Source organism: Amborella trichopoda, chromosome 1, assembly GCF_054954075.1.
Source record: "Amborella trichopoda isolate Santa Cruz 75 chromosome 1, AtrichopodaSantaCruz75HAP2 v2.0, whole genome shotgun sequence".
Taxonomy (NCBI): domain Eukaryota; kingdom Viridiplantae; phylum Streptophyta; class Magnoliopsida; order Amborellales; family Amborellaceae; genus Amborella; species Amborella trichopoda.
Genome location: NC_142336.1, coordinates 4,702,601 through 4,724,007, shown reverse-complemented (window position 1 = coordinate 4,724,007; position 21,407 = coordinate 4,702,601). Strand labels below are relative to the sequence as shown.

The 21,407-nt window shown below is 36.5% G+C and overlaps 2 protein-coding genes across 10 annotated transcripts in view; one reads left to right on the top strand and one right to left on the bottom strand.

The window, feature by feature from the left end:
* LOC18427165 (rhomboid-like protein 20) overlaps positions 1-7,943 on the top strand; it is a 29,650-nt gene extending 21,707 nt beyond the window's left edge. Inside the window, exons 7-8 of one of the 2 annotated variants that reach the window (XM_011622438.3) lie at positions 1,360-1,470; positions 7,408-7,943. In XM_011622438.3, the coding sequence (XP_011620740.1) occupies positions 1,360-1,470; positions 7,408-7,419 (123 nt within the window). In that variant the 3' untranslated portion in view covers positions 7,420-7,943. Of the gene's footprint in view, positions 1-1,359; positions 1,471-1,881; positions 2,590-7,407 lie in introns of those variants that run through there. The other variant, XM_011622437.3, reaches the window with a different exon arrangement.
* Positions 7,363-19,598, bottom strand: LOC18427164 (dual specificity protein phosphatase-like protein). 8 transcript variants are annotated; one of them, XR_016049401.1, is made up of 9 exons: positions 19,162-19,598; positions 18,611-18,875; positions 18,248-18,404; positions 14,759-14,811; positions 14,477-14,541; positions 14,290-14,368; positions 13,385-13,636; positions 10,488-10,796; positions 7,363-7,763 (listed from the first exon to the last, which is right to left on the bottom strand). XR_016049401.1 is itself a non-coding variant. In XM_088858292.1 (8 exons), exons 3-8 carry the CDS (start codon positions 18,379-18,381, stop codon positions 7,609-7,611), a joined length of 795 nt encoding a protein of 264 aa, XP_088714418.1. In that variant the 5' UTR covers positions 18,382-18,404; positions 18,611-18,875; positions 19,162-19,598; the 3' UTR covers positions 7,363-7,608. The 8 variants fall into 8 exon arrangements, 3 of the variants coding, with proteins under 3 accessions (XP_088714418.1, XP_011620738.1, XP_088714423.1); XR_016049402.1 differs by having other exon boundaries at positions 13,385-13,484; XR_016049391.1 differs by having other exon boundaries at positions 18,248-18,875.
* Between the last annotated feature and the right edge of the window lie 1,809 nt (positions 19,599-21,407).

The window sequence follows — 21,407 nt, the reverse complement described above, 5'->3', positions numbered from 1 at the left end:
GCCTAGCGCTTTTTGAAACACTGCGTGTTACTAACTTCCGGAAATCTTGGAATTGTATTGTGATATTTTCATCATGCCACTCTCTCTCTGCTTAAACACTGACACCTAGACTTATCAAAACCTTCTTTCCAACCTTTCCATGATATTTTCATCAAGGCACTCTCTCTCTGCTTAAACACTGACACCTAGACTTATCAAAACCTTCTTTCCAACCTTTCCATCAATGTCAAAGCCATCTAACCTTTGATCCTTTCCTCACTTCAGTTGAATAGATTTATTATAAGAAACTCACAATTGCCCTGGATACGTTTTAATAGATTTATTATCAGTGTGCTCCAATTTTATTGCAACTTTGTGCCAGGTTGTATATGTCTAAAGCTTGTATTGGCATGTGTGCTACGTTTTCATGTCTAAAGAAGACAGTCCTGCGATAATTTAGCTGGTTCCTGTGTATTTTCACTTATGTCCATTATAGTATTGTTTGTTGAATTATTTGTGTTGGTTTTTCATATTTTGATTTTCTTGGGTTTGTAAGCCTGTGACTAGAACTGGAACCTTGGGCTTGACACACTGAGCTGGTGCCATTAGGCTAGATGGATCTTGACCCCTATGTGTGTATGTTTACCCTCTTGACCAAATGCCATTGTTACCTTCAGGAAATGCAGAAATTGTTCATTCATTAGTAAGTGGGAAATATTCATTTGTGATGAGACTTGTGGTACCTGTGTATTTTCACTTATGTCCATTATAGTATTGTTTGTTGAATTATTTGTGTTGGTTTTTCATATTTTGTTTTCTTGGGTTTGTAAGCCTGACTAGAACTGGAACCTTGGGCTTGACACACTGAGCTGGTGCCATTAGGCTAGATGGATCTTGACCCCTATGTGTGCATGTTACCCTCTTGACCAAATGCCATTGTTACCTTCAGGAAATGCAGAAATTGTTCATTAATAAGTGGGAAATATTCATTTGTGATGAGACTTATGGAACAAGCTTTGAATTTTGTTTTTTTTCTTTTTTCTTGAGTCCTTATTTTGCTGGGAAATTTATTTATGTGCTATATCCAGCAAATATAAATTTTTGTGAGGAAAGTTGTATAATTGTATTACTGAATAATAAGGTGCACAAAAAATGAGGCCATCTGAAAGGGTACCGTATACAGTCCCGAAGGGTCCAAAAATGCTTTACGAAGAAAGAATTAAATATTTTCTTGGCATAATTGTAGACTAGTCTGGAAATGTCTCATTATGATCTCATTCTTTTATGTACAAATATTCAAAATATTTTGAGACAAACGGTCTCTATTCTACTGCCTTTCTCATCTGGGTTTTGGTGTTCTATTGTTTTGATTCTTGACAGTTCCCTGAATTTGTTGCATCCTTTTTCTCACGGCTATCATGGCCTTCATCTTCAGCATTGACTGGAAATCCTACAGGAAATGTACCTTCTCACACTGGTCGTCAAATAGAGGTAAGTTTTTGTTTTCTACATGTTATCTTTGAGTCTCTTTCATGTACTACAGCTAGTTCTCATGATTCCATTTTGGCTCTAAATGAATCAATGAAAAATTGTGTCCCAATTTGGAGGGGACCATCAATCACTTAAATTTAGGGCTTCAGACAGGTCGGGTCAATCCGGGGCATGACTGAATTGGGTCCAGGTCAATTGAACCTAGACTTGACCTACCGCCGGATCAAGATTGTGTGTCTGTATTACGTGTATACATGTAAGGTTAGGTCGACCCAGACCAAACCGACCTGAGCCGAATTTGCTCATGTTGGATGCAAACCTGTACAACCCTACTTGAATTCCTTTGTTGGCTCTCTCTCTCTCCATGGAACATGAGAAAAAACTGGTTTGATATTTGCATTTACATGGCAGAGAAATTATGCTCCAGCTGTTGGCCTTGCATCAGTAGTTGAGCCAGTGGAGGATGCTGTTGCCACACTGGTGTCTATGGGCTTCGACCAAAATTCAGCGAGGCAAGCACTCGTGGAGGCTAGAAATGACATGAATATGGCTACTAATATTTTGCTCGAGGCCCAGTCTCATTAGAGATTCAGAGGCTCTTTCTGTTTTTTTCCAAGGAAATGGGGGCTTATTTTCATTCATGTGCAAAAGGTTGCAGCCCACCTGTATGCGGGAGATTGGCACAATCTGCTTAGCTTGGAAGATATTTACTAGCTCTCTCTCTCTCTCTCTCTCTCTCTCTCTCATATTGGGTTTGAGAATTGTTGAGAAAATACTGACCCTCATATTGGGTTTGAGAATTGTTGAGAAAATACTGACCCGAAAAATATTACTGAGATCCTGGTGATATTTTTTATACTATGTAGGGGTGGCCTGTAAAGTTTCTTTGAACAAAAAATTGTGGACAGTGCTTGGTGCACAAATTTGACTTGGGTGTTTTGGGGATAGATCTCTCTCTCATATTAGGTTTGAGAATTGTTCAGAAAATACTCACCTGGAAAAATATTACTGAGATCCTGGTGATATTTATGATTCTAGGTAGGGGTGGCCTGTAAAGTTTCATTGAACAAAAAAATGTGCTGTGCTTAGTGCTGAAATTCAACTTGGGTGTTTTGGGGATGGCTCTCTCTCTCTCTCTCTCTCTGATATTGAGTTTGAGAATTGTTCAGAAAATACTCACCTGGAAAATATTACTGAGATCCCGGTGATATTTGTGATACTAGGAAAGGGGTGGCCTGTAAAGTGACATTGAACAAAACATGTCGACTATGCCAGTGCTAAAATTTGACTTCGGTGTTTTGAGGATCTCTCTCACACTCTCTCTCTGAGCTTGTAGCCTCAGTGAGGTATACGTTATTGAGGAGATAAGAGTCTCACTGAGCAAGGGCCATGTTAAGCATATCCACCTCAAACAGTGATGTATCTTTAAACTTTATCAAGAGATGCCGCTTCAGTGCTGAAAACCTTATAATAACTAGAAATTTCAGTTTCTATGAGGTTGTAACCTTAAACAATTCAATCGAGGCGCACCTCCAAAATTTATCATAATATGTAAGTTTGGTGTACGAAATTATTAGGATTATCTAAAAATCTATTTTCATATCTAATTATAAAATTTTAAACTCCAAAAACGGTTAAAATCAAGTAGATCAATGAACATATGAAAATCTTGAAAGTGAACGGGCTAGATAATATGTTGAAAGACGTACTATTTCTAGGACTCAGTTTTTTATTTATTTATATTCATACATCTCGATGTCGAGATGTTCATTTAGAGGATTTTTCAATATTAAAAAAATCTTTTCCAATGGATTTTTGAGGTGTATATTTAATTCTATATTTTAATGTTGCAACCTTATATAAACTTTTTCCTTTATATAAACTTTTTCCTTTATTAAAATTTAAAGTTATAAAATGATACAAATCAAGTATATCTTTTATAAAATTTAAAGTTATAAAATAGTACAAATCAAGTATATATACTTTAAGTCTTGAAAATGGATGGTCCAGATATTGTGGTACGCGGTGCTCTATCTTAAGACTCAAAACTGTCTTTTTTTCATATCCATACATCTTGAAGCTGAGATAATTAATTGGAAGAATTTTTAGCATTGGAACAACGTTTTTCTATCAATTTTTTAGACCATAATAAAAGCCTAGTTAGGCAATTTGTATTTCGGTTTTAAGTAGGCCGTCATGTTGGGTTTACGTAGCCTTTAAAGGTTTTATGCAAGCTTGTATGAACATTTTATATAGTGAAACATAGACTCAGTGGGAGTGTGGTGATCTTGTGGACCATAATAAGCAAATGATTTTGCCGATACTCGGATTATGCTTGACATGCTAAGCCAGCCGAGTTTGGAAAAACCCAAGATACTTGGGCATAAGGATCTACTGAGAAGGGTTAGTGGGATAGCCCTTGATAAGGTCGGAGTATGCCAAGATAAGAGTCAGGGGACCGTGTGGCCTTTACGGGTAATGAATAGCCTTTAGAGACAGAGCTAAAACCTCATCGTTATATCATCACACGGCATGTACGTGTTGAGATTCACCAATAAGGGTGAAGCGTATACATATGCGAGAGATTACCCCAATGCACCATAGAGTCATGGTTGCATCATGCCTCTACAGGAAAACCTAAAATCTATAAACTGTGATTGTGTTCCCTAGTTTGTTGGCTGACTTTGGTAGTCCAATTATGAGCCTCTACAATAGATTGTGGATTATGGGAACTGCTGGGTTAGTTTGAGAAAGTTAGGTGGATTGTGGTTCGCAGTTGAAAGTGGAATGCTCCCGTATATTGATACATTTCTAGATTTAATGTATTCGATTCCCATCAAAATTAATTAATTTTATGATATATGATTTTTGGAATGTTTATTTGAATTTTTGTCATTGGATTTATAAATTAAGATAAATTAATTTTTCAATGTTTTAAAGAAAATATAAGATTTAAAAATTTTAAATACAAAATAAAATATTTTATAAAATTATATGGGACCCTCCATAAATATGGGGGCCAATTTAGAACATGTGGGATGAAGTGCCATGTGTGGCCACCAAAGGGTGGCATGCCCTACCCATATAAGGATTAACTTCCTCTTCAAGATTGGGTGATAGTTATCCCCTTGTTTGTTGGCTTATTTTTTATCTTTAGCCAATTTGTATTATAAGATTAAATATTTGAAATATTTAGTAAATCTTTCAATCAAGATTGCTTGACCCAAGAAATAATGATTGGATATTATATATATATATATATATTTATTTATTTATTTAAATATTTGATGGGAATAGATCTAAGAAATAGAAGATAAAGCTCTAGCTTATCTCTTTGAATCTTGATGGTGGATCTAAGAGATTGATGATGCAAATCTCTTACCCTACAAGTCTCCATAGATCGATGGTCCTACGAATTGAGGTAAATCCCAAGGAATAAAAAATCTATAAAAAGAGGATCTCCCACCTCATAAAATATCTAGACCTACACTCTCTTCTCTCTCTAAAGATTTATCTTTATATCAAAGATATCTCGGTAGGTGACATGCCCCACCTAGGACTTCAGAATCTCTCACAAATTTTATAGGTGGCACGCCTCACCTAGGGCTTCTCTCAAGTTTTATAGGTGGCATGCCTCACCTAGGGCTTCAAAATCTCTTTCAAGTTTTTCTAAGGGGGCATGCCCCAATCAAAATCTGGATATGCCCAAGTAATCTCTCTCAAACGAGGGGGCACGCTCAAGTAATCTCTCCCAAGTTTTATAGGTGACACACCCCACCTAGGGTTTCAAAATCTCTCCCAAGTTTTTTTTAGGGGGCACACCTCAACCAAAATCTGGACACGTCCAAGTAATCTCTCTCAAGCCAAGGGGAACGTTCAAGTAATCTCTCTCAAACCAGGGGCACGCTCAAGTAATCTCTCTCAAGCCAAGAGGGCACACCCAAGTAATGTCTCTCAAGGGGGCATGCCCAAGTCATCGCTCTCGTTTTTAGGTGGCATGCTCAAGCTAAGGTTAGTTTGCTATGGGGCATGCCCAAGTCATCTCTTTTGTTTTTAGGTGGCAAGCCCAAGCTTAGGTTAACTTGTTGTGGTTTGATTTTTTTGGGTAGCAAAGGGGAGGATCCCTTTGCTTGTAGATCTCTACCTCTTTCTTTGATCTATCTCTCATCTCTCCAAAGATGTGGCACACCCAAGTTAAGGTTAACTTGTGGTGATTTGATTAATCTCTCCAAAGATGTAGCACGCCTAAGCTAAAGTTAGCTTGTGGTGGTTTGATTCATCGCTCTAAAGATGTGGTACGCCCAAGCTAAAGTTAGCTTGTGGTGGTTTGATTTTTTGGGTAGACTCCAACGATGTGGAGGCCCAAGCTAAAGTTAGCTTGTGGTAGTTTTATTTTTTGGGTAGCAAAGGGAAAAATCCTCTTGCTAGTAGATCTCTCCCTCTCTTTTTTATATATCTCTCATCTCTCAAAAGATCATGTTAGTAGATCTCTCTCTTTCTTTTTTATCTATCTCTCATATCTCCAAAGATCAAGATCTCTCCCTCTCTTTTTTCTCTCTCTCATCTCTCCAAAGATCAAGCCAAATGGACGTGAGCTAGACTAAGACATTGAGGCCGATCAAGCCAAATGGGCTTGAACAAAACTAAGGCATTGAGACCTTAGGTAGTTGGTTATAAATTGAGAGTTCATTATAAATTGAGATCCATATGTCATTGATGCCTCATGTAGTTGGTTAGATTGACATCCATATGCTATTGAAAAAGAGTGGCCAAAAGGGTTTTGCTATAAGTAGGAGAATTAAAAGACTGATCATAGACCTGATCTGAATCCAAGTATTGGTTTAAAAATTAGAACCAGCAAATCAAGGCTGGTTCCAAATCTGGGACCCAAATACTATTCAGGTCCAAGTCCAGTATATTTTTCGAGTTCCAATTTATACTACATATTTAAATATAATTAAATACATAAATAATTTAATTTTTGGGTCAGGTACGATCAGATCCGGTGAATTCGGGTCCAGTCGGTCCAAGTTGTTAACATTTTTTTTAGCCTGACCCGAACCCTGACCCGACCTGTTGCCACCCCAAGTGAGATGCTTGTCAACATCATTTGTCATATTTTTTCAAATAAGCGCACTAGTCATTTTAAAATATAGGAAAATTATCAAAATACACCTAAGAGATGAACATGTTACCAATATCTTGTGATTTAATTTAAAAAAATCTATCAAATTACACATGATCATAAATTGAACAAGTTGAAAATAGGTAAAATGTTAAATAGTTGATAAATGAGGTGAATTTTAATAATTTCCCTAAACTATATAATCCCAATACTCTTTTATGCCGTAAATATCGTTTCAATTTTTGAATGACATGAAATTTCCTATTTAGGTAATTACTTACTCCTAGTTTTATTTGTCTTATTTCCATTTCATCAATTTCTACAAAGCTAGTTGTAAAATTGGGAAAAATTTATCAAAATACATATGAGAGATGCATTATTTAACATTTTATGCTTTGACACTATTCCAACTGATGATCATGAATCTTTTCATGGGTACTGTGAAATTAAATCAAACGCACAATTATAAATACTTCATCTCACAAGTATTTTGATAATTTTATATAAATTAGGTGATAAGTTTTTCCAAGAGTAAAACAAGCGCCCTAAGTTTAATATAGTGAGAAAACACGGAAAACATAAGGGATTGAGCTGCACAAGAAGGATCAAACCTTCAATATCATGATTTTTAAATGAAATATAGATATGAAAAACACACACACTCTCTCTCTCTAACAACACAACACACAAACAATACACACACATATCAACTTAAAAGCAAAACTGGTATTACTATGACCACAAGACTAAGAGAAACTACAACACTATTGCTTTTAAGTTCTGATATCATATATTATCATGATTCATGGCAGAATATTTACTGATATGAGGATTCCAGCTACAGCTCCACAAAGTCACAGCAGAGCGAGCGGAGAACTCACATGGAATTTATATTATTGAAAGTTCCATTTTTATAAGAAATGGAGTAACTTGTGTTGAGAGTTCCATCAGACCTCTCTCTCTCTCTCTCTCTCTCTCTCAACCATATTATAAGATGATAATTCCCTAAAGGACTAGGCGGTGCTAATGTCGATCCGGCTCTTGTGGAGCTGGAAGGCTGGTGTGACCCAGCTCCCACAGCTGCACTGGATACCAGACCAGTTGAAGTATCCCAAGCGTGCTTCGCAGTGGACGCACAAGAGCTTGCCCTCAATTGCACCCTCTTCAACTGTTCAAACAGAAAAGCATCAGAAGGAGCATACATTTGTTAAGACATGTTTCAAAATAACAGTTTTTTGGGGAAAAAGGAGTAATACAGAATGCACTATTTATATAAATTCCAAATTAAATATATAAAAAAGAGCATACAAGACTCGGGTAGAGACTTAAGGCAAGCTTTTGCTGTAAACCAAGTTTCGTGTTCATATGTAGTTCTATACTCTTTCTAGCACATTAAAAATACATGTGTCTACAACTTTTCTAATGGTTGTAGAAATAACAAATGAAAAGTACTGAAGAAACAATTCCATTAACTAAGGACATTAACTAGATATATACCAAAAAATGTGAAACTACCTCTGTTACATATTCTAAGCCTGTCAGGGATGATGCTAACCAGTCATCACCATGCAACAATAACCCCTGATTTTTGTTGATTCAAAACCAGACATGGGGTATGTGATTCCGATCACCATTTAGGACTCTTGACCTAATTGATTTGAGGGTTCAAGAGATGAAGAGAGATGTTGGACAACTCATGAAGCTCTTGTCTTAATCTTTGTGCAAGAAGCTTCAAGCCATATAGCAGAATCCAAAGTTTTACATGAAACAGAAAATCAAGAAAATCTATAAACTTATGGAGTTTCTTATTCCTATTCTGCTTAAATTCTCAACGACACTCAGAAATTTTATATATCATGAAAATAAATATGACTGTTTTCTGATTTCCAATCTCTTATTTTAGCTTGACATATATAGTTGTTAAAAAATTAAAACATTGTAATCAAACAATCCAAAAATACTCAAACTATTCACAATTCTCTACTTAAGATAGAAAAATAAGGAAATCTAGAAAATTAGGGACATCTCATCTTAAGCCTATAAAGAGGGAAGCATTAGATACTAGAAACTTAACAAAGTTTTCATCCGATTATCCTGACCCTATGTGCAAGGAAAAATTGGATTTGATTTTAAGAAACAAGATTCTAGGGGTTTTTTCATGAAGTTATCCATATCTCTCGTGAAATCTAATTCACATAGGTAAAAGTGCCATAAAGGGTGGGAATTTGACATCTAATGGCTGATATTAAATCAAAGAAAATAAGAACTCAAGCCCACTCATTGAGATGTTGAGGGAGATCTGAAGGCTTTAGAAGAATTTTCTCACAAACTCTGTCAAAAGGCCCTCTTACATAGTCATCATGGAATAAGAACTCAGGCCCACTCATTGAGATGATGAGGGTTATCTAAAGGCTTTAGAAGAATTTTCTCACAAACTCTGTGAAAAGGCCTTCTTACATAGTCATCCTTCCCAAATGTTCAGAGGGAGAGAGAGAGAGAGAGAGAGAGAGAGAGAGAGAGAGAGAGAGTTGTTTATTCAAGTGAGAGGAAGTCGGCAGTCTTTTTGCAATTATACACATCCACGTTATCTTTGTGGTACCATAATATCCTCTTTTCTATCCCTCTCAATCTTCACCAGTCTCATCTTTGTATCTTTTAATCTTTTCGCTCTCTTGTATAAATAGGATCTCTGATTACCAAAATAGGTTTTATACAGAAACTCTATCTTTCACCAAATAGGATAAGCCTATTGGTGAATTCAAGAGACTCTATCCTAAGCAGAATAGGAGTACTATTTAGAAACAGTTGCACCTAAGTTAGAAATGGGTAATCAACTTTTGTGGATGCTATTTGTTACTCAATGACTGTGGTTGGTGTGTCGAATGTGTGAGCACACATATAAAGAGGCTTAATAATATAGACATATATGATATGTACCTCTTGCAAAATGCATGGTACATTAAATATTGAATATTTACTTTCAACTTTAGTTGCAAAAGCATCTGAATGGACCATAGATGTGCTTGTCATGCAGCATTTCATAGTCTGCCTCATATACACTGTGAATGCGTGCATGTGGTGGATTGATGGATGGGTGGCAGGAAGGGAAGGGGTTGGGGGTGAATTTACAAGGTTACCACAATAAGAATAGGCAGGTAAGTTATCTAAAGAAGAAAAGAAAGTACATTGCATAGTGGCTAGAGAGTTTTTCAGAAATTTAAATAAAGTAATATTAATCCTTCAAAACTATGTTGAGAATTTGATAACTTACAAAGTAACCTCCCTAAAACAGAAAAAGAGACATTAAGTATCCTATTTTTTAGAACAAATTTTGAAGATATGATATTTTGAAGATCAATAAGTTTAAAACTGAAAAGTCTATGTGCTTCTTGCATTCATGAACATACATTCAAAGAATCAACTTTTACATGTACTTGATATTTAGAAGGAAGCTCAAGCAAATTAAGTTCATATGTGATTTAAGGAGTAAACTTTGCTCATTTACAAGTTGTTTGGCACATTTATGTTCCATTTGCTATGTATTATATAAGTCCATATGCATGTCTCACCATTTTGAACAAAAAATGATTAGATAAATTCTGGTCTATTCTAATACAGCAGACTTACAATAAGTGAGAAAGTCCCAACAAAAAGTGGCCCTCATCCAATAATAGCTAGTATTATGGTAGTAGATTCCGGGCAAGATTGTATTCAGTTTTTTTACAACACAAATCTCAACTTTTTTTTTTTTTTGAATGTGGTGACGTTATCTTAATATATAGTCAGAATCTCAACTAGTTGATTCTTTACTTCTTTTTTTTGATAATTCTCATCAACTAGTGATATAGAAAAAAACACAAAATTAAGTATCCAGAGATGCTGGCATGCTTACCAATAGTCATCCATTTCAAGGGCTCGACAAATATGGATGAGCACTCATGTTCATCATGCCTACCGAACGGGTTGCCACTTTTCCGCTTTTGCCAACCAAAGCATGTCTCCCCTTCCCCAGGCATGTGAGCCAAAACATTGTCTTCCAATGCCACAACTCTCCTACACTTTTTGCAGCGATAAGACAATTTAGGCTTATCTTGAGTGGTTTCTTGCTCCTGGGAAGAAGTCTTATCTTGAAGCACAAGCGCACCAGGATCTGCCCCAAATTTTATACTGTCGATCTTCTCTCCCTTAATATATGCATCGCCTGAGAACCCATCACAGCAATAACTTTGAACAATCAAATGAAAGGTCAAACTATTTCTTTTCATTTTCTTTTTAAGAATAAATTGAAATGCCCAACTGCAATTGGGAAAAGAGGATTGTGGAAAAGGAGAAAGTGCTTTTCATAGTGCACAATATTGGAAGAAAAATAGGTTATGTTATATTAATAACAAATATATGGATGTTCTCATCATTACCAAATCATATGCATAACAATTAAGTACTTTCATTAGTAGAAAGTGATTATTAGCTTTTAATATAGACAACCATGCCTGAATTATATTCAATCTGGTGGCTTCTCTAATGAAGTGAAAAGTAGCATAAGAAACAGGCAACAATCTAGTACAACAATGTATTTCATTCATTTCAGAGTCCCAGTTGTGTCTTTCTTAAATAAAATCTAGCAAAGAAATATAACACTGTTCAATACTCCCAAACAAATAATACAAGTTAACCTCCACATTAACAAAACACAATTAAAAGAACTAACAAAAGATGTCGAAGATATGGGGGAAAGGAAGATGCCTCAGAACCTAAATGCAATTATAAAGATTCAAATCATACAAATGCTTTGTCACAGCGTAACTATTACAAGCGCTGAATGGACAAACAAAGTTTTAGCCCCAAGATTACACCAAAAGGAACAAATCCTAATAGTTCCGACCAAAACAAATCACACCTAAATTACCAGCAAATGGGACTCCTTACAAACACAATAGAACGCCAAAATATATGGAGATACCCCAAATCTCCTCCATGACATCACCAAGTCTCCAAGGGAACAGAAACTGCCTTAAATACATTTGAAGAGTGCCCCCCAAAGATTAGCAGCCTCAAAAGAAAACTCACTTAATCTCTAGGGGCTAAGAGCCAGGCAAAAGCTTCTACTTCTGGGAAGTTCACCTTTCCCAATCTCTCTCAAATATGCAACCTTCTCCTTCTCAATTCTCATATTTGACTACCACACGAAGCAGTTGTCAGGCTGTAATTATTCTCTGAAATTCCATAGAAGTTTAGCTTTTGGCACCCTAAGAGGCAGACTAAACCAAAATCCCCATGAATTTATTTCTCCCATATTAATTTACTTTTATAGTTGACCTCTTTGTCTTATGACTCCTTGAGTTTTAGCACCTCAAGAGCAAAGTCTAACCCAAACTTGGCTTGCAATCGAATGGCTTTGTGCGCATCCATATATTTATTCTAGGTCGAACTTGGCTTGCAGTCGAATGGGTTTGCGCTCATTCATTATTTGTTTTCTATTGGAACGAACAACATTCACGTTTGTGGCGTAATCCTAACTACATAGCGTTAAGATCCTCATAAACAACAGCTGATGGAGGATCACCAGCCTTTTATATCAGCATTCAAGGACCAGATGGAGAGGAAAGTGAGATCTAGGTGCAAGATAAGGTTCAATCTTCAATGCAAGAGAGTATGCTCAAGTGAGTCCTCAATTCCAGAAAAGCCATGAAACAGAGGAAATTGTGGCCAAGGCACGTATTGGAATCAGAGGACAGCCTCTTCTCCTTCACTCCAAGGCTGCTGCCAGCCTGATTCAACTCATTATACACCACCATGAAGCTTGGAAGGGCCTGTCTGCATGCCCCAATGACTACATTGTATAGCATCTTTGAATGATACTCTTTTTCCACATCCTCCAAAGCAAAGAAGGATAACTCCCATTGCAGCTTTTCCCCATCACAGAAAACCTACTTTCCTAACCTTATAACCTCTCTCACATCCCCCAAAAGTGGACCACGATCCCCAAAAAAGCCCTAACATTATCTCATCAGAATGCAAAAGTTATAGCTGTTGTTAACCCAGAAGATATAATCCCATGATGTGAACTCAAATCCATTCAAGGGTTGATACTATATGTTACAGCTGAATACCTGGCTAATAGTGAGACACCAAATGGACTAAGTTGATACTATATGTTACAGTTGATACTATATGTTAATAAGCTCTTATTTTTCAGTAACCAGTATCATCTGTATTTAGTTGCATACATGTAACATGAGTACCATGTATCTAACTCATGGTAGAACATTAATGTTTTACACCAATTTTACAATCCAACTCTGCATTTAGATGTCAACTAAAAACAAAAATCAATGGATGCTCTAATTTTTGAAACACTCCCTGCCCTTTGTACAAGGCTTGGATGCTCTATTGCACCTTCCTCTCACTGAGCATGAAAAACTAAGATGAACATAGTAGACACTCATAATCTACGTTCTAACATATAATACCTCCATAAGGCAACACTTCATCAAAAGTAGTGGGAATCACTGTCATTAATTCATACTTTAATTTTGTTAGGATCATTTCTAATAACAAAGACTTTACTAAAGGAAATTATATTGGTTATATTGTTTATAAAAAATGCTAGGTAACTACCACAAAACTCTGATATATTACATTTAGAAATAGCTCACTTGGAATAAAAATTATTAGAGAGATTTTCTTAATTTATAATTAATAAAAATCATGTCCACCTACTTTAAAAGATTCTACAGTAGTTATGGGTAAATGAGCTCTTATTCTTAAAGAGTGGACTAGTATAAGCACCTGAAATTCTATCATGCGACCATTAAGCTCCTTTAATTTCCCATGTGCACAGGTTTCATTAGGCAAATCTTCTGTAGAAGCAGTAGGAAATTCCAGATAACTGCGAGGTAACCACTGTATTAAGAGTTGAGAAGAAAAGAAAGTCCTACAGAAGACCTTCAGGGATAGAATCAGATTTCCGGTTTCCGCTCTTCTCTAAGTCACACATAAATGGTATAGAAAAGACCTCACTGAAAACATTGAAGCTGATTTCTGCAAACGATATCAAATTGACAAATCAGAAATCTTAATGTCTACAACTTTTATTCCCCAGTTAAAGGGAAATGGAGCCATATTTTTGTAAACTCCGATATGAAATGCAGTAGGTTGGCATTGTTAGAATAAAGCAAACTATAAAAACTAGCTGATGTGAGGATGACTCTTCCTTTTTGTTTTTTCTTGATTGAACAGAGACGACTATTAACAATTTCTACTCATCGAAAATCAAGTACTCATATGATATACTGGGAGTGGGAAGGAGATAGCAGTAAATCCCTGATGTTTGCCTTATGTAGGGCTTCTATTCATCCAATTCAGAGTCCTTTAAAGGGAACCCAACTGCATAAATTTCATGTCTTCTAGTATCATGAACAACACACTGAAGGATATCTAATTCCATCAAAAGCAAATAAAAAGTGAACTCCTTACTGGAAAAGAAATTTATCTGTAAAATACATATGTTGTTTGTTAGATGCCATTCTGAAATATGATGTTTCAGTTCTTTAAAATTAACATCAGAAAATGGAAAATCTCTCGCAAAATAGGTTCATATTGAAGAGAAGCCACATGTTCTTTCTAACTAGAAAGATAAAACAAATTTCATGATTTAAATTATTCAAGAAAAGCATGCTAGGCTCAAGCCGCACCCAATCTTTTCAAGTGGAAATGCTTGTAGATAGAGCTCGCAGGATCCACTTTGAACCCCATTTCTTCAAACATTTTCAACTGCAATAAACAAACAGACATTGTAACTTTGACCAAATCATTTAGAGAATATGTCCACAAAGTAAAGTTCTCTGGTTAACATATCCATATGAATGATACTCGTCTAACCTGATCCAAAAAACCATCATTCGGGCACACAGATTCACAGCACTGCCGCAAAGATTCCAGTGCATCTGCAGCAATATATTGAAGAATTTCATTAGATTACCAGATACGAACTTTGAATTTGGCACGGAAAAGAAAAACAACTTCAAAGAGCCTCATACCCATCAGTCATGCTGATAGGAAAGAGCAAAGACATTATATGGGACCAGTGGTAACACCCATATGAGAATTACCAAGATTAAGGACAGAAATGGATCCCATGAAATACGATAGAAGTGTTCAAACCTTCTTGTGATAGTTGTTCTGTTCTCATAAGGTATGCTGTAATGACAGCGGCACTGCAACCAAATACAGGCAAAGCCATGCATAAATACCCAGAAAAAACAAGCAGCTCTGACCTGCCCTAACAGGGCTCGAATCAATTTGAAGGATCAGTCAAGAATATATCTTGTTTTCAATCACCTTGACTCAATAGGCTCACACAATTATGTTCTTGACTAATTTCAGATATTTTGATAAAGCTTAGAAGAATAGATCTTTCATAGAAGACACAAATGAATAAGAAAAACACATGTAAATATCCAAAGCAGAGCATAAACTGCCATCCACACTTTTCCAATACATTTTACATGTTATAGGGGAGAAAAACCAAAGTCTCTGGGGCATCCCTCCATAACTGCTAAGAAGATGACATTTCCTAGCATCCATCAATCTGAAAATGCTAAACAGGGGAAGTTTATATGAAGCCAAAAATGTGCCAAAAAGCAAAAAACTATTGAAGCTGGGCATGTTCTCTTTGGGGAGCAAGAAAGAAATATTGCTGGTTGTCTCTCCAAGCTTCCAATAGTAGATTCCCCACTATGTTTGGAAAAGAAAAGAACTAAAGAAAAAGAAACAAATCTCAATAAAGTAACAGTACAGATTAGCAAGAAAAACTCAGTACATAGAAATTGGATGACGGTAACAAAAATAACAACAACAAATAAATAAATTAAGTATTTTTGAGCATGAAATATAATGGTGCATGCAAATATTCAACTACTGCAAAAATTACTTTCTTCATTTATACAAACTAGAAAATCAAGATTGATTGAAACGCATTGCCCATAATATAAGAAACAAATCTACCATTACAACAGTCCACATACCAGTTGACATAAAAGATTGAGCCCAATAGAAAAGCAAATAATCTAATGTGACAGACATGGGTAATCGAGTTTCTAACCAATGGTCTCTGGTTTAGGGGCTCCTAAATTTGCACCCTACGTTAGGGATTCAAAGCCCATCCCACCAGTGAAAAAGCAAATACAACCCCAAAAAAACCTTTAAAACGCTACACTTTGGCAGATAAATACGGTCTAAGAAGGGTGATGACCTTAACCCATCTCATGCTCGGGTAAAAGGGCATGGTTGTGTTAAGTAGGCAACCAACGTAAAATTTTGCCAAAACCCATCATGGATCTTGATAAACTTATAATATTGCCGACCCCAATTAATTGAGAAAAGGATAAAATGATGATGATGATGATGATGAAAAGCTATTGATGCACAACGTCAACCTAGAACAACACCGGTGAAAGGGGTAATTTGGTCCCAGTGGAAGCCTCTAAAAGGGCAAGGGGAAGGACCCAAAGGACTTGAATAGAAGTAGTGAGAAAAGATATGGTGAAATGCTCTGACTGAGGGTATGGCCCGTGATAAAGTAAAATGGAGGACCAAGATTTGTGTAGCCGACCCAAATAGTTGGGATAAGCTTGGATGACGATGATGATATAAAGCTGCCTGCTTAAGGACCATGGGGATGGGAGATGGATTTTAAAGAAGCTTAACCCAGCTGAAAACCTCTCACATAAAGTATCATAGAAAAGTTTTTTAGGAGAAAAAATAGCAATTCCTTAGATGCTAACTCTACAATTTGTTATTAAATGTCATGGCCAACACAAGTAAATTTCCTTTAAAAGGCAAAACTTGAGGATAAATATACCCATGCATACAAAGTTGTCCTCTTAAGGACCATAAGGATGAGAGATTTTAAGAAGCTTAACTCAGCTAAAATTATATTTTACATACAGAATCATATAGAAAAGGAGACATGGTACCAATTCCTTAGATCGACTAACTCTACAATTTGTCATTTAATGTCTTGAATTTTGTCAAGTCAAAATTACTCAGGAAAAACCAAAAATATGTACATATGAAAGAATTTTTCTTATTTGCTAATTTGTTATGCAAAACTGAAATGTTAATAAATGTCTTTAATCCAACAATTAGGCCCCATTTGGATCCTAAACTAGTTCTTGGGAAATATATTTCTTGCAAAAAACATTTCCTGTAAAATGGTTTTTTGCTATTTGGATAGAATCTGAGGTAACTTGGAAATTACATTTTCTACCTGGAAAAGGTATTAAATGCAAGAACTATCAAGAGACGAATATATGCGAGAGATAGAAAGAAGGAAATGGCTAGAGCAAGATAGAAGAAGAAAGAGATTTCTATGAGTGGGGAGAGACAAGAAGGCTATGACAAACAAGATACAAGAACTTTTTAGAATGAGAAGAGCAAGATGGGTGGAAGGGAAGGGGCAAGAGAGAGAGATAGGTTAATAAGGAGAGAAAGAAAGAGAGTTCGGTTAGCAAGCGGGGAGAAAAAGAGAAAGAGAGCACGGTTAGCACGCAGGGAGAGAGAGAAAGAGAGTTCGGTTAGCAAGCGGGGGGGGGGGAGAGAGAGAGACTTGGGTTAGGGGCGTTGAGTTAGCAAGGAGAGAGATTGTTGAGTTAGGGAGGGAGGGCAAAGTAGAGAGATGGGTAGATTGCCCATTTCTGTCTGAGCTCCAACGAGAAGTCCCAATGAGCTATATGCTGGTTCTATTTATTTATTTATTTCGTTCGACTCAGCAAGGAAATCTGACAAGGAAATTATTCTTTTAGCTTGGAGGGAGAAAACATAATCTCTATGTTTTGCGCTCAAAATAGAGAAAAACAATTTTTGGCAAAAAACTTTTCCATCACAGATTCTGGATCCAACCAGCAGAAATGAGCAATCTCTCTGGAGAACCATTTCGTTGAAATCCTTTTCCAAGGATCCAAATGGCCCTTAAATTAAAAGTAAGTACAATGAAATAACAAATACTAGCAATAGAAACTGAAGGATATGCAGCAGACAAAGAAAAACAACTACTTTCTAGTCAATAAATTATAAGACATCATTAGTCCCTAACTGTACAAGAATATCTTAGAAAGTCCGCACAGAGTTCCATCCAAAAAAAAAAAAAAATAGAGAAAGAAAAACCCTGTCTAGTTGTTCTCAAGGAACAATTTTTGTTGGATAATGTCAGAGAAGTCTTCTTCAAAATGAAATTTTCAGGAATTTGTCGGCAATATAAAACTAATAATGAAAATATTTGAAGAAAATAAGGATTTACAAGAAAAACGAGGTATCTCTTCCTAAAACATATAGTAAATAGTTCAACTGAATGTATCATAAAAAGAAAAAAGGAAGAAAAAAAATCTGTGCAAGTTTCATATGTATTCTAACAACTAAATCCACAAAAAATGCCCAAATTATGCTCCATAAATGACATTCAGCCATAAAACTGAACTTTCCTTGTAATAACAATGGGACTACCTACTCCATGTCAATAACCTCTCTCCCACTCATATAATAGTGGATTAATCAATTGTAAAATACGCAAAACTATTACCTTAATTGAACAAAGTCATTTTTTCTTAAGAGTTGCAACTAAAAATGAAATTTAGCACCATGAATTGGCCATACCTTCTAGACACGCCAGCAAAGCAGTGCACCAGGACTGTCCCACCATCCGCTCTACTCTTATTGATGAAGTCCAGGCAGACCTCCAAATAATCCAATAGATTCTCACTCTCCATATCCCTCAAAGGAACAGCCATCCTCGCAAGCTTCAGGTCTTGCCCTGCCATCTCCAAAACAAAGAGAAGCTTCTCACCCGAACTCGAATCAGGCTTTAAAGACAACTTATCCATGGCCTTATCAACACTACATGGAGTTCGGGTTTGGGAACCGGAAGCAAGAGATTGTGTGTGCTCAGGAGTAGGTTTTGGAAACTGTGAACTTGGAACCTGATCGTGCAAACTGAAACTAGGGTTTTGAGAAACTGACCGATCCTTAGAATTAGGGTTAGGGTTTGCGAAAACCCGGCGTATTTCCTTTGTGGGTATCACAATACTTGATTGCCAGTCTGAGAAGAAGGAGATGGACGCAGAGCTGAGGAGAGAGAGAACATGCGTGATACCAGAGCTTCCATGGCAGAGGACCTCAGCTGCATCATTGATGTCACCAATGAAGAGACCGTTTCTCACCAAAGTTGGCATCTTTCTGCAGGAACTTACCCTTATTCTTGCTCTTCTCAAGCAAATTCTTTTCTCTGTCAGAAATAAAGAGGATAAATAAGAGAGTGGATTCTCTGTCTCTACACTTGCAGAGTTCAGGGACGTAACTCGCCCTAATGCCCTGATATTCAAAAGCAAAAGCCTGCTTGTGCAGCACAAAACGGGGAACAAATGAGCGAGAAACAGATTCTCTCTCTATTTTTTTAAAGGAAAGACAACAAATCCCCTTGCAAATTCCTTCCTTTAATTTAAAAATGAGTAAAGAAAGAAAGCAAGGGTATTAATTTTTTCTCTGTAAAGTTGCAGACTAAAGGAACCAACCTGTTAACCTAATACTCAATCATCAAAAGCAGAAACACCTTTAGTTTTGGGGCAAAGGAAACAATACCGAACGGAGAGAGAAAAACACTTCAATCTTTAGGGCAAGGGCAACAAAACTGAATACAGAGAAAGCAGGGTTTAGAGAGAGAAAGAGCATCTATGGAGAGATAGGGGAAACCGAAAACAGAGAGAAAAGCGTTTAGATAGAGAGAGAAAGAGAGATGACTAACTATAGAGAGAGAGAGCTTTCACAGCGAATATACAAAGAGAAAGGGTTTAGAGAGAGAGAGCAGTTACAGCGAATATAGAGAGACAAAGAGTTTAGAGAGAGAGAGAGAGCGAGAGAGAGAGCGAGATGACAATCTATGGAGAGAGAGAGAAGCTACAGCGAATATACAGAGAGAAAGGGTTTAGAGAGAAGCCGTCGGAAAGAGAGACGGGTTTAGAGAGAGAGAGAGAGGGGAGGAGGATTTAGAGAGAGAGAGAGAGAAGCAGTTTAGAGAGAGAAAAACGCTGCTTTCCGTTATTGGTCGCGGTATTTATAGGGTTTGGGTAGAGCCCCGCTCGTGCGAAGTAAAGTATCCTCCAACCAGAGGCCTTCTTGACACGGGCGTTGCCACGTTGGAAAGAGCGGTGGGCTTTCTGTCACGGTTTTGTGTCTTGGCCTCGATGTGTGGGGACCAAAATGATGACGTGGCATTTAAGGCCCAGGGGAGCGCGATTTGTATCTGATGGTGGGGCCCATCCTGGTGGGGCTCATCCCTTCCACGTGGTGGAGCCGCCTAGGCGGGCGTTTCGGCGCGTTGCGGACCGAAATATCGGAATTCTCTTTGTTCAATTTACCACAATGACCCAGTACTTGTAACAAATGCCCAAATAAGGACCTTTTTTTTAAAAAAATTCTTTCCTTTCATTTTCTCTCTTTTTGAGAGCAAATATTTGGATGGAAATTTCATATCACGTTAACCGTGAGATGTTACGGACGGACGGCTGCTATTTGTTGTTAGTCAGCTCAATTTGGGTGTAATTGATAGAAAAAGTTTACAAAAAATCTAGGGCTTTATATATCGGTCATCCACACATAAAATATGTATGTCCTTATTCCCAGCCGTCCAATTCAAATGGATGGCAAGAATAGCTTTGGTCGTAATCATCATCAAAGTCTTTTTTCAATTAATTGAGGCCCTATACGAATCTTGATCTGTCATTATGTTCCATTAAAAGCTTCATCTTCTACTATAAGATTATATACATTTTTTTCTACTTTCAACCATATTCTTTTAGATTTAGTATTTAGGGCTCTGTCTTCAGCCATAAGTTTATATAAGATTATATACGTTTTTTTCTACTTTCAACCATATTCTTTTAGATTTAGTATTTAGGGCTCTATCTTCAGCCATAAGTTTATATACAGTTTTTACTACTTTCAAGCACATTCTTTTAGACTTAGTTTTACTTCAACGTTTTCCTCTTGGTAAGTCAATGGAGTGAGGGCCACTACCTTTGATAGGAATTGAGCCGAGGATGTAACATCACAAATTGTCGAGCGCTTAACTAATTAAGCAAGAGCCTTTTTCCTAAAAATCGTTAGTTTAGACATGAATAAAGTTAATTTTGCTTAAGCGTTCTACTTTTGTGTATCTTCGTATCGTGCTCACACCTTATTAGGGCACACCAACAAAAAACATTTTAAAAAAAGGCATATTAATATATTAAGATAAGTTGCTATGAGGGTTGTTTACGCTTAAATTTTACTGTAAATGATTTATACAATAAAATAAAAATAAAATTCTATGAGTTATCCAATCAAATATCAAACGATCAGAAGTTAACTTGTCATATTATCTTGAATTCATCACAACCACCCACTCAAATTTGACAACTGGGAATTGGGTCCATATGTGTTCATATGCAAGTGATACCCATATAAAGTTAACCTACTTAAATAAAGTTGGTCATCTTGAACCAAGCAATTATGAATCCAAAGAGTGACAAGTATGAATATAAAAAAAAGTAAATTTCAAACCTAAAAATAGTATTTCTTGTAAGACATCACTCAAACAGTCCATCTTTAAATGTTTACAAACCTGTTAAATATGCACCTTTATTGAAGCTTCAAATTTAATATGTCCACGTGTGTTTATTTTCGAATTATAGGATTAAGTTAGGATGCAGTTCTTGTCAGGCTTAGGATCTATGAAAATAAAGTTTCACCTCAAATCCTTGTCTAGAGAGCACTTTGGGCA